The following is a 13,483-nucleotide window of genomic DNA, read 5'->3' as shown; positions in this document are numbered from 1 at the left end:
ACACTGATGTAAATCATTTTCCCCAGCTGTGAGTCAGCCAAATGGGATGTAAATTCCTTGTTTAAAAGAAATTCCTGCTGTTTGCAAAATAAAAATGTTCTTGAATAATGTCTCCATTATGTCTTTACAGTGAGCTCTTTTTAGTTTGGGCTAAAAACGGCCACAGTCACTAGTCCATGTCATCACTAAACCATTTTTGTGGATTTTTTAGCCCAAGGAGTGTTTTTAGTGCAAAACAAATGCTTGCAATGGATTCAGAATCATGAAAAACCCAGGCCTATGCTACACAAATCCGGACCTTTCTTTGTGCAATTTCGGGGTGGTTAAACCGAATAAACAAGTGAAGATTAAGGCCTAGGCCAGACGAAGCTGGATATTTCATATATCCTGGTTTTTCAGATATCCACATAGAAAAATATATAGGTCCACATGACAGTGACAGATATCCGGGTAACATGTCTACACGGATCCAGTGAATCGGATATTTTTCAATGTCTTCACTTATTTATCCGGTTTAAAAAATGTCCAGTTTCGCAGCCGAAATATCCAGTTTTGTGTGGCTGCAAGCCCCAACCGCACAAAAAAATGTCTAGCTTCAGAAATATCCAGCTCTGTGTAGCCGGCACCTTTTACAAAAGATTCCCAGTGGATCTGTGTAGTGGATTTTTTTAGACCTAGATTTTGTTGTGTGGACCTAGATATTTTTCTATGCGGATACACGAAAACCAGAGTTTAGAAAAAGATCCAGATTTATTAGTGTAGCCTTGATCTTAGACCCTAGGCAACCTTAGGCACAGGTGCCAACATTGGCACAGGGGAAGGTGATCACTGGCACACTGGCAGATGTGTTTGAGAGAGGGTTTTTCTCAAAAAGTGAAGTAAATTAAATTGAGTCTATATACAAATTATCCTGCACGCAATTCTACTTTCATTCAAACTGATAACACTGACTGGGGAGGGAGTCTGGGAGATAGGTGGGTTATTGCTCACTAAGTCTAATGACCATTACATCCTAAAAAAGAAATATTACAAAAGAGGATGGAGAAAAACAAAAATGGTATATCAATAGCCTATTTTATTTTGATGTGGTCATAATTATACTTATTGTTGATTGTTGATGACACACCGACTAACAAGTAAATGATACATGGCACTTCATATCAAAAAGGTTGCGGGCCCCTGCTGTAGGCAGAATAGAATAGTAGCAGTGTATATTAAGTGAAGGGATTGATTGTATTAATATCCATCCTCTGACTATAGAGCATCGCAGTGGGCGTGGTTTTCTGGGGTCACTTAATATTCCCCATTCATTTTCGCCATAGACTTTTACAAAAATATTTATAACAATTATGTTAAGACTCGAACCGAGCCATCCAGGATGGAGGTGAATCATGACCATACAACCTTTTTTTCTATGAAAAGAACATTTTGAAAATCGCTAAACAAAGGGTAGTTATTAAATGTAGTATATCAAATAATGTAATATTAAAATATGTTTTCACATAGGATCAAAGGTTATATGATCATGATTCACCTCCATCCTGGATGGCTCGGTTCGAGGCTTAACATAATTGTTATAAATATTTTTGTAAAAGTCTATGGCGAAAATGAATGGGGAATATTAAGTGACCCCAGGCATCCACTTCCGCTGCGATGCTCTATTTACAAGCCTAATATCATGTGGGAGAATATGTACTTGCTATTGCATGATTGAACCAGCAGATGGCTCTCCAGTGCCATTTGTAATGATTTGTTGTATCTAAGTCACTCACTGTTTTTATTTACAGAGACAATAAATACAGCTGTCAATTGTAAATGTGTAAAATGGCTTATGCTATTTCTGGTGATAAGTAATATTATTTAACTAGATTATATTGTTGCTGTCTGGCTTGCTGGGGTGGTGGTGGTGGTGGTGGTGATATGAGGGGGGGAATAAACAAAGTTGTTTTGTACGTTAAATGCTCCTTTCCACGTGAAATAAACCGATTACAATAAATGGATGTTCAATTATTAGAATATAATAAATAATAGTGGAAACAGAGGAGAGCTTTGTCACATTTTTAGCAATAGAATATATTATGTAAAAGTAAAAACACAATGTAATAGAGAATGTGTTCTTGCTATCCAACACACATATAGCGCGAATGTGGGCTTTTTGACCCTCATCCCCTGCAGTGACGTCAATTTACGGCACAAGTGGTGAAACAAAATGGCGACCGTGAGTATGTGCCAGCCGCAAGTCGGAGGATTTAACTTCGAAAACTGCAAGAGGTGAGGCTTTCTGGAGTCAACAAACACTCTCATATCACAGTTATGACGTTAATAAATGCCGCTGGGTGTCTCGGCCGGTCGAGTTGATTCGATAAGTTGATGTTTTGATGATGTCCACTAACACGGCACGCCGCCGCCTCCACTGAATGACTCAGTCCTTTGTAGCCGAGGGCCGCTAATGTTCATAATTATGTATATTCATCGCTTATATAAGTAGTTATATTTAACTTTTAAACACTTTAAACCTGGCGTCAATACTTTGGGTTGAGTCATTATAGGCGGAAGTGTTCAAAAACAGTGGAAACGCAGATCATCAAAACGGAGAAAGTAGCTAGCAGTCAGATCTGTGTGGTTGGGTTTCATTGATTGAATACTGTATTAGCACTAGCAGGTTGCAATAAAAAAAATCACAGGAAAGTACAGTTCAATACAAGGTCTGATAAGATAGGTTTAAACCCAAGGTCTATGGCTAAGGCTTGTTTGTTGTTTCCATTGTGGTTGTAGACTTGCAATTTATTTTGCTGCACGAGTGACACTGCCTTCTTCCTGAAGCCACAACATCGCCAATAGAATAGCACTTTTGTCCCAGGGTCAGGGACCCCCATCAGTCCCCTATACAAGATTTAACGTTGTTTAAATGTTATCCTTTTTTTAAATGGCAAATCTACAAGCTCAAAACGCATCACAGGTCAGCACAACATGTTCTGAGCTTGTAGATTGTCTATTTTCAAATGGCAGATTTAAACTAAAGTGGTTAAACTTTTGCTGGGGACCCCCTCAAGGACCCCATGGGGTCTCCAGTAACATTGCCGACTATATTACATTGATTCTTCGACTCATATTGTGTGCGTTCACTTTGCTAGTTGTCTTTTCTCTGTCATGTTACAGTTGTTTGAAATGTAGATTTTGTGTTGATTTGGAGATGAAACGTGGACAAAATAAATAAATAAAAACATAATCTGGCAGCGGTAAAAGTTGAACTACACTGACAGAAGTGCCTTCTATTTTCAGAAATGCTGTTTTGGAAGCAGATGTCACCAAGGTGGGGTGCAGCTTGCCTGCTGCTCGCAAAACAGGCACCACTATCTGTGGAATAGTTTTCAAGGTAAAGTATATTTAACCAAGCAAGCACTGATCCTCATTCCTTTCCCTGTCATCTCAGTGACGGGGAATAATACATTGTATATTATATTTGATAATTGGTATCTATATTTATAGTTTTTTTGGTCATATCTCCTGTGCAATTTAATTTCTTTACAAAGTGTTAAAGCCACACAATCGTTAATCGTAATTATTTTCTATGACAATTAATGTTATGTTACGTTTTATTTATTTGACATGGACATCACAATCACATTGGACGAACCAGATGCATTGATTAAGTGATTATAGCACAAGTGCTAATTCTCATCACCTGTCCACAGGAGGCTTTTCTATATTACAATAATCAAATCTTAACACTCAGTCATGCACAGTAAACATTACTAATCTAAAACCCAATCAAGTACAAAAACAACTAGTCTAAAACCCAATCAAGTACAAACAATTATAATATGCGATCAATCAAGTAAATCGTCACAATGGTGACAGCCAGCCCTACTCGGTGCATTTCTCTAACCACGGTCTTTGTCCTTTCCCTCGGGCAGGATGGCATCGTGCTCGGTGCGGACACCCGGGCCACAGAGGGCATGATAGTGGCAGACAAGAACTGCTCCAAGATCCACTACATCTCCCCCAACATTTAGTAAGTGCTCCTAAGTCTGTCTGTCTGTTGGGACATATCTACCACTTTGGTGTGAATACATTGACAGAAAGAAATCGAAGGTAAAATGCAAGCCATACATAATTGTGCTTGCGCCGTTTTTGACACTGCTGCAAAAAACACAAGTTATTGTACCATGTTTTTATTTTACACATCCAGCCCATATCTAACAGGACTTGATATGGGAATGCCCATATATATGGAGCCTAGGCTACATCGGCCACATACCACACTAACAGATTCCATATGGGCAAGACAGATGGCCAAGACAGCCCTTATCTGTGGCTGGTTCTACAGACATCTCCATGTATGGGAAAAAAAGGGGATTGTATGATGTCAGATGTCATAGACATCATAGGACTTTCACATAACAAATAACTAAGTAAGCATGTTTGGGCTCTTGCAGCATATCTCCATATACAGTACATGGGTCTCCATATATGGGTAACTGGTCCGATATACATCACTGGCCAGATGGCCAAGATATGGCGCGACCTTGCCCCTTTAGGGCGAGGTCGCTTGTCGCCCTGAGGTGTCTTACTAGTATTACTATTCTTACTTATTGTGTTAGCTTAATGTGTTACATAAATTCACACCAACATTTTGCTGTTTGTAGTTGCATAAGTTCAAGACAAATACAACAAAAGTGTGTTTCTTTTAGCTGCTGCGGAGCGGGAACGGCTGCAGACACGGAGATGACAACGCAGATCATCTCCTCCAACCTGGAGCTGCATGCTCTGTCCACAGGCCGTGTGCCCCGCGTGGCCACAGCCTGCCGCATGCTCAAACAGATGCTCTTCAGGTGAGCCTCAGTAGGGCTGATGTATTAGTTGGGTGATGATTAGCTCTGTTGTGATCTGCTGATTATGTAGTAATTGCGACAGGCTTGATCATCAGAGCACTGGATGGCCCAAAATCAGAAGGCTGAATTTGGGTGAATTTGGGGGTCCTTGACATGAACATGTTTGAGAAGCATTGGCATAAATCGCCTCTGTCTGGTGGAAACATTGTATGTCCACATTGGGGATGGCCACATTGAGAATCTTTCTTAACCGAAAACCGCAAAGCCTTATCGGTTAAATAACCGTTAAGGAATGTGATCAAAAATGCGCTATTTTAACGTTAAAAAAATGGGAAATACACCCGTTTTCCCCATAATAAAGTGCCATATTTACACATTAAAAACGATAAAACTAGGAGAAACAAGAATACCGGTACAAATGTTTTCTAAAAGAAATGTTTTTTGCAAAGAAACGTAATCAGTCGGTAATGTGACACGGCTGTCGCCTAACAGCAGCAGCGAGACGCTCGCACTTCACTCCAGGTAGATCGACCCTTTCCCCCGCTCCTTTGAGTTTGTTGTGTAGAGCGATAACTTCCAATCGTATGACTTTTGGAATGGTTAAAACATCGGCTAAGAAACGTGATGTCCATTTCATTAATTTTCTTCTCTCGCCCATGTTTTGTGTGTGCTGTTGCAGCAATCATTGCGGCTCTGAGCTTTGTGTTATTTTCGCATAGCCTACTCTGTAACCAAGACGGCTGATTTAGCGTTCCACTAGTCATCAACATGCAACATTAGAAAGTTGTGTTTTAAGCTCTTCTTAAACAGGATTCAATGTGCCGGGGTCTGTGCATTGACAGAGCATTTGTTTCCCGATGAACAAGTCAGCGTGTACGATTCCAAATCAAGCGTCGCAGACTCGCAGTTGCATGCATGGATGTGTGACTGCAGCGCGTATAGTTGATGAAGTTGATGTTGCATAGACATTGGTGTACAGGGCTTTTGGTGTGACACATGGGTTGCTTTTTTTTTTTTTTTATCGGTCACCATTAACAGTAACCGTTGGCCATCCCTAGTCCACATCACAAATTCCAAAGTTGCACATCTACAAGCTCAAAACACACCATGCCTCGGTTGGAGCTTGCTTTTGTGTGATGCTGTAGTATGATTGTGTATTAACAGGCTGTTATTACACAAAATAAAAAATGGAGATAAGACATTTCTGCCCGACAGCAACAAACTTATGTCCGGTGCGTGCGTGTTTGTGTTTGTCTAGGTACCAGGGATACATCGGAGCGGCTCTGGTTCTGGGCGGAGTGGACTGTAACGGCCCACACCTTTACAGCATCTACCCCCACGGATCCACTGACAAGCTACCCTACGTAACCATGGGTCAGTAAACTACACACACACACAATGGGAAATAATTATTTGAATTTGCCTACTGAATAAAAAACAGATTCCAATGAAAATAGATCCTGTCAGTCAAGCGGAATTGTACAATCAGTAAATAAATATGGATGGTGTGTGTGTGTGTGTGTGCCAAAAATATTTTTGTGTGTTCTCAGGCTCTGGCTCCCTGGCTGCGATGGCAGTGTTTGAAGATCGGTACAAGTCTGACATGGAGGTGAGTTTATTAACCCATTCAAAGCATCTGTGTGTGCAAAAATGCAATCATATTAAGTTAAAATGTTTGCTTCTGGGGATCCCTGGAATAAAATATTTTGAGATGTGGATAGGCAGCCATGTGTATAATTTTGGGGGTCCTTGACATGAAAAAGTTTGAGAACCACTGATACATATATGGCAACAAACCTCTTTCAGAAAACTGTTAGGATTTAGAAGACATTTTTAGAATCGACCTTAAGTATTAATGGGTAATGGATTAAGACCTGAGGCCGATTCCGATTCTATGAGCGCCTTCTAAATCAGTAGTTCGCACACTTTACAAATAACAAGATGTATGAGCTCGCAGCGCAGTACCAAGTGTCGCGCTGTGAGCTCATACATCTGCTATGTTGGCCAAACATCTGCTATTTGGTCCAAATCGACACGGGATGCTTTCCCGCTTTTAGAGGGTTCTACCAAGTTCAGTACTCTAGTAAATGTACTTCATTAATGTTCCGCCATTGGTTCTCAACGTTTTCTTTTCCTCCGCTCCCAGGAGGAGGACGCCAAGCGTCTGGTGCGTGACGCCATCGCAGCGGGCATCTTCAACGACCTGGGCTCAGGCAGCAACATCGACCTCTGTGTCATCACAAAGGGCAACGTCGACTACATCAGACCGCACGACATAGCCAACCAGAAGGGAGTCAGGTAAACAACTGTTTTCCCGAACAAAAAAATCATTGATTAATAATTTGTCCATGTTTTTGGCATGGGATCATAGGGCAAGTTCTAAAAGGAAAATCTACAACAGGGGTGCCCACACTTTTTTGACCTGAGATCTACTTTTAAAATGACTAGCGCAACATGATCTACTCATCCAAAATGTTTTAGCTGAGGGCCTGAGGGGGGCTTTGGAATAGCAGCACTGGCGTTACATTTTAAACAAACACACTTACTGTAAGGGGGAAATAAATGGAAAATACTGGGGGAAATGTCTTCATCCCATTCTGTATGGAAGTGGTCGGTTTTGGGGTTCTTTGTAATGCTACTGACTCTTGAACAAAGTATTGCATTGGAGGTTTGCATACTTTAAAAGCCATGAAGGGAGCTGACAGGCCCTTCTTGATGTCATATTATTATTTTTATACTTTTTATATATTATTATATATTTTTAGAGGCATGTCATGTGGTCTACCTGCACACCCTTGGTGATCTACTGGTAGATCACGATCTACCTTTTGGGCACCCCTGATCTACAAGCTCAAAACATGAACTTGTAGATAGCTATTTTCATAGTTTTTGCATGACACCTTGTGCTGAGGTTTGCACTGATTGATACCTTTTTATTTTTTAACTACTGCATTACATCTTAAATGATCACTTTATTTTAAAAACTAAAATTTAAAACATATCTTAACAGTTCTAACATTAATGTGCAGTTCTAAGTTGCGACAATTTGCATGATCTAAATTTGGAATGACTTTGTGCAATTATTGATTGCATTCTAATCACGTGTGGCCTTTGTATCTCGTGGCCCGTTTTTGTTTCAAGAATAAATGAGCTTCAAGTCTTGCAACAGTGAGTACCGTCGCAAAGTGCCTTTTCTGATGTGCAGAGTTTAGCCTACTGGCATTGTTTGATTACTAACCTAATCTAACCTCCAAAACATTTGGTTTGCTTTAACAATGTGTTGTTTCCTTAATACTATTAGGTCAGTTGAGATTTGTGATTTGCAATATGACAGAATGAAGGCGGGATCGTTATGATTTCAAAACATTGTAAAACAAATCAAATACTGATTTTTATCCTGTTCATTACTACTTAAATTGTCTTCAGTCCTAACATGTTTCAAGTATATTTCAGGAAACTGCTGGCATGATTTGCAATATTTTCATTGCAAATCTTATTGCTCAATTTCAACTTTGTTGTGTCTGTCACATGCTGAAAATAGAAGATCTGCTGTTTTCTCAAACAGCTCAAAACAAATCTGTTGAGCTTGTAGATCTGCTATTTGGTTATGTTTGGCATTCTGTGTGACGAAAAATCTTTTTGTTGTTGACTGCTGTTGGTCAAGGTCTGTTGAATTAGACTTATTAGAACCTGAAATTATCCATTAATGTGTTTATTTTTTCTTCTATTTAGAACTGGGGACTACAAATACAAGAAGGGAACCACCAAGGTGTTGAAGACGGATGTGATCAAGTTGGACCTGGAGGTGGTGGAGGAGACCGTACAGACCATGGACACTTCCTGAACCATCCGTCAAGTTTGGTTCCTCTCCTGAAATTCCTTCAGAATCATGTTCGTTTTGTTCACAAACAAAACGAATGGTTTTCAATACAGTTTTTGTTGCAACAGTTGTTCAATTTTGTGTTTGTCTTGTGAGATTTCTCAGCTTCTTGTTTTGTCCTCCTGTAGAAATGCTTTCAAATAAAAGTTAATACAATTTGGAGTCAATAAGAATTGTTGGTGTGCGATCTTTACCAGTGTTACGCTGTTAATCATTGTGTAAACTGATGGCCATGTATTATTGTTTTGTTGGGGGTGGGAGGGGCAAGACGATGCACAAAATGAATCAAATCGTTGGTAAATAGTGTATAGTTATTATAAAGTGCTACCCTACAGTTAACTTACAGTTAACTAATGGTCATAACATAAGTAGGTAAAGCTCTATATTGTGATGGGAATCATTGCTTTAGTCTTCAGTTATGGTCTCTTCAATAAACAATTGTCATTTACTGGTTGATCACATACAATCATCGATACTGATTTCCTGACTGTATGTCTGTATCATGGTCTGTATAGTATGTGACATCAGGCCTCACAGCCAACTGTGTAAGTAACCATTTATTCAAGTACTTTTTTTATATGGCTGATCTCCAAAATAACCAATCTAAAATGTCTCCTACAATGACATGCCCAAAACAGGGACTCCAGGGTGAAAGTGGTCAAATAAAGATGACATGTCAAGATTCAACTATGACTTGTAGGACTACTACATAGACTGAATAAAATAGAGCTTGATTCATAATAAGGCGTCAATGATGGACCCCCAAATTGACCTTGTTTTTTAAATGCAAACCTATTCCAATCCAAAAAATATAGGCACTCTACAAATGTCTAGAAATTTAGATTTTGACATTTTTCAAAAATAGATCTACAAGCTCAACACTCAATGTGGCACATTAATTGTGAGCTTGCAGATCGGTATAAAGTATAAAATGGGAATGGTTTGTTAAAGGGTTTAATTGTTAGCTGGATATCCCCTGGAACTCCCTCAAGGACCCCTGGTGGTCCCCGGAACCCACTTTGAGAACCACTGACTGCAGGTTTGTAGTGTGTTCAGCTTCAGCAGCAGATATTCCTAGTAGGGGGCCTAATACATAAAGTCATTGATATGCATGGATAACTGAATTGACATTCCGTGTTTGATCTATTGCAGAGGCTCTCAACCTTTCAACAAAACACTGCACTTAATAAACAAACATTCCTTCAGGAATATGGCAGGATTGGCAGCAAATTGTCAAACGGGAATCAGTGGAGTATGTCACTCTGCAGACCTCTGGATTATTTACAAAGTCTGCACTGCACATTGGAGGCGGAGCTACAGCTAGCTTCCCCTAGCATTGTAGCATTGCTAACAGAAGTCTATGGGAAACGCCATTGTAACGTTAGCATTGTAGCGCTAGCAATGCTAACGGGAGCAGCAAGAAGTTAGCCGCCGTTAGCATTGCTGCGAGTTAGCCTCGCGTAGCCAGGTTTACTCATCTGCGAAGATCATCTGAGTGTAAATAAAATAATCGTCATTAAACGCGTTGCCTTGGCTTGGTGATGTAACTTTAAACAACGCGGCACACCGTAACCATGGCAACGTTGTATGCAGAAAAGAACGCTGATTGGAGTTCTCGCTGTGACACGTCACGCGATGCCTCGATTGACCAATCAGAAACGACCGTCCGTGTCACTGCCACGTCAGGAGCCGTTAAAAGTCTCTCCGCACGGGTTACTGGACATTCAAATCTACGCAGCAGACACAGCATTCAGCAGAACATTCGAGAAGTTTCCAAACCCCGAGGACGTTCCAGATATTCCTGTTTCTTTTGAGACGACATCGCATCCATTGTTGGGACCTGTTTTTCCCGCTGAGCACCTGTGCGCCTCTTTGAAGCAAATCAGCGTTGTGTTTATGTCTTTGTTTTGTGAAAACGAGCTGCAGCCCTTGGAACCTGTGTGGTGGAAACCTAGACGTCTTCAAGCGAGGAGCTTTTGGCCACAGCGGCGCAGCGCACAACGTTTTTCATGTCAGAGACCGAGAACGCTTGCTGTCATTTATGTCATCCCCTATTTTCCAGACAGAAGATCCCCAGAAAACGCCATTCACGGTCTGTTTTACTGATAGTGCTCATAACATCCAGCCAACATGGATGTCAACGTCAACTGCAGCGTGTTGGACCAGTTCTACCGCTACCAGATGCCCCGTTTGATTGCCAAGGTTGAAGGCAAAGGGAATGGAATCAAGACGGTCATTGTCAACATGGTTAATGTTGCAAAGAAATTGAACAGGCCTCCAACATACCCAACCAAGTTTTTTGGTTGTGAACTCGGTGCTCAGACCCAGTTTGATGCGAAGAACGACCGCTACATTGTCAATGGCTCCCACGAGGCCAATAAGTTACAGGGCATGCTTGATGGGTTCATCCGAAAATTTGTGCTGTGTCCCAAGTGTGACAACCCTGAAACTGACCTGCGTGTCAATCCCAAGAAACAAACCATAGGCCACTCCTGTAAGGCCTGTGGATACCGCGGCATGCTTGACACCAGACACAAACTCTGCACCTTCATCCTCAAAAACCCGCCAGAGAAAGTTGACTGTGCATATGGATCAGCTTCTGTCAAGAAGGAAAAAGACAAGAAGAACCGCAAGAAGGACAAAAAGAACGGTTCTGGTAGCGGAGATGCAGGAGGCGATGACATTGTTGCTCCGAAAGCTGTGGATGGTGATGACGATGAAGACTGGATGGAGGAGACAACAGAGGAGGCACAGAGACGACGTATGGAGGAGATCAGTGACCACGCCAAGGTCCTCACCCTCAGTGAGGATCTGGAGAAACCCGTGGAGGAGAGGGTCAACTTGTTCTACAACTTTGTCAAACAAAAGAAGGAGAGTGGAACCATAGATGCTGCTGATAAGGTGATCTTGGCTGAGGCAGAGCGTCTGGACGTGAAGGCCATGGCACCTTTCAACCTCAGCGAGCTGCTCTTCGATGAGAAGAACATCAGAGTCCAGATCAAGAAGTACACGCGCCACTTCCTGCGATTCTGTCAAAACAACAAGGAGGCCCAAAAGAATCTACTGGAAGGGTTTAAATACCTGGTGAGCCTGCACCAGGCTCAGCTGCTGCCACGCGTTCACATCATCCTCAAAGACCTGTACGATGCAGACCTGCTGGAAGAAGACGTTATCTTCTCCTGGGCAGAGAAGGTTCCTAAGAAGCGCATCTCTAAGGAACTTGCCAAAGAGATCCAGGCCAAGGCTGCCCCGTTCGTCAAATGGCTGAAGGAGGCAGAGGAGGAAGATGATGATGAAAACATTGAGGTGGTGTATTCATCCTCTGCCAGAGAGCTGAAGGTCGAGACTGTGAAGCCAGACAAACCTGCGAAAGAAGAGGAAGACATCGATATTGATGCAATTTAAAAAGAAGACGAGTGACTAGGAAGAGATACTTTTCTTGCATTGTGGCTTTGACTCAAATCTTTACCTAAGTGGTTGGCCTTTTTTCCTTTATGGACCTCGTTCACAATGGGCATTGGCCCGTCCTGGAACTTTAAAATGTAAAATAAATGTACTTTTGTTAGATGTATAGAGAATATTACGACATTTACCTTGTATATCAGGCTTTTTCTTTTTGTACTTTTGTTAAATGTATTACGACACTCAATCACTGCATGGTTCAAGATCTTGTAATGTGAAATATGAATAAATAGAAACATTTGAATTGAAATGACTGTGTTCTTATTGACTAAATACTGTACGGGGGGCCGGAACAACCTCCTGAATAAATATTCAGCATTTGAGCAAACGTTGACCAAAATAACATTAGTTGCGACCGTAAGGTCGCAGTTTAGTATGAAAACCTCCACTGGCCGTCCGTCGGTCACACGTGCGGTCGACCGCACGTCACATGTGCGGTCGACGTGTGATGAGGTCACGATGAGTCACCTATGCCCAAATATAGATTTCTAGGTCAGATGGCCCATAGAGTTTGTGATGTCAAACCTAGCAACCCAATATAAACAAACCTGATGTCAGACCTGAAGTATCCTTTTATACCCATATATGGAGATACAGAGATCTCCATATATGGGCATATTAGAAAGCCCATATATGGGCATATACGGATGACATCAGGGATATCCATATATGGGCATAAAAGGGACAAGGGCTTACAGTTAAGAGATCTCCATATATGGGCATATCAGAAAGCCCATATATGTTCATATACTGATGACATCAGGAATATCCATATATGGGCATAAAAGGGACAAGGACTTACAGTTAAGAGATCTCCATATATGGGCATAAAGGGACAAGGACTGTTACAGTAGATATAGAGATGTCCATATATGGGCATAAATGAACAAGGACTGACAAACACTGAGATCTCCATATAACCTATGGGAATATAAGGGACGAGGACTGTCAGCTTGTAGACCTATTTTCTAAATATTGTTGTACATTAAAAACTTGAAATGGGTCGTTCTGCATAGTACTTGGGATTTGTTCACATAGAGTGTAATAATTGGTAAAACAAACTTTTGGCCTATTTGTGGAGATAAGCGACCGTTGGTCGCTTATCTCCACAAATAGGCCAAAAGTTTGTTTTACCAATTATTACACTCTATGTGAACAAATCCGATTAGGGAGTCTTACTGGTGTAGATTCTTGTGAAATAAGTAATGCAGATGTTTAACCATTATGTACGCTGCTCCCTCATTGGCCCTGCCTGTACCTGCCTTTGTATTAATGTGAAAATGTGTGCAAATCTTTGAATACATGT

General features: G+C 41.1%; 2 protein-coding genes across 2 annotated transcripts; both read left to right on the top strand.

Moving 5' to 3' along the window:
• Nucleotides 1–2,179: 2,179 nt before the first annotated feature.
• On the top strand, nt 2,180–8,882 carry psmb7 (proteasome 20S subunit beta 7). Its single transcript, XM_080742724.1, has 8 exons — nt 2,180–2,271; nt 3,283–3,376; nt 3,918–4,015; nt 4,695–4,835; nt 6,094–6,209; nt 6,386–6,444; nt 6,982–7,133; nt 8,568–8,882. Exons 1-8 carry the CDS (start codon nt 2,210–2,212, stop codon nt 8,677–8,679), a joined length of 834 nt encoding a protein of 277 aa, XP_080598850.1. The 5' UTR covers nt 2,180–2,209; the 3' UTR covers nt 8,680–8,882.
• Nucleotides 8,883–10,845: 1,963 nt separating this feature from the next.
• Nucleotides 10,846–12,126, top strand: LOC308298829 (eukaryotic translation initiation factor 5-like; the record flags this gene model as incomplete). Its single annotated transcript, XM_080742511.1, has 1 exon — nt 10,846–12,126. The coding sequence occupies one exon, from the start codon at nt 10,846–10,848 to the stop codon at nt 12,118–12,120; it is 1,275 nt and encodes a 424-aa protein (XP_080598637.1). The 3' UTR covers nt 12,121–12,126.
• Nucleotides 12,127–13,483: the final 1,357 nt, after the last annotated feature.

The sequence above is a fragment of the Nannobrachium achirus genome, assembly GCF_963921795.1.
Source record: "Nannobrachium achirus genome assembly, chromosome: 15".
Classification (NCBI taxonomy): Eukaryota; Metazoa; Chordata; class Actinopteri; order Myctophiformes; family Myctophidae; genus Nannobrachium; species Nannobrachium achirus.
Note: the sequence above shows the minus strand (reverse complement) of the source record. Positions and strands in the feature narration are given on the sequence as shown.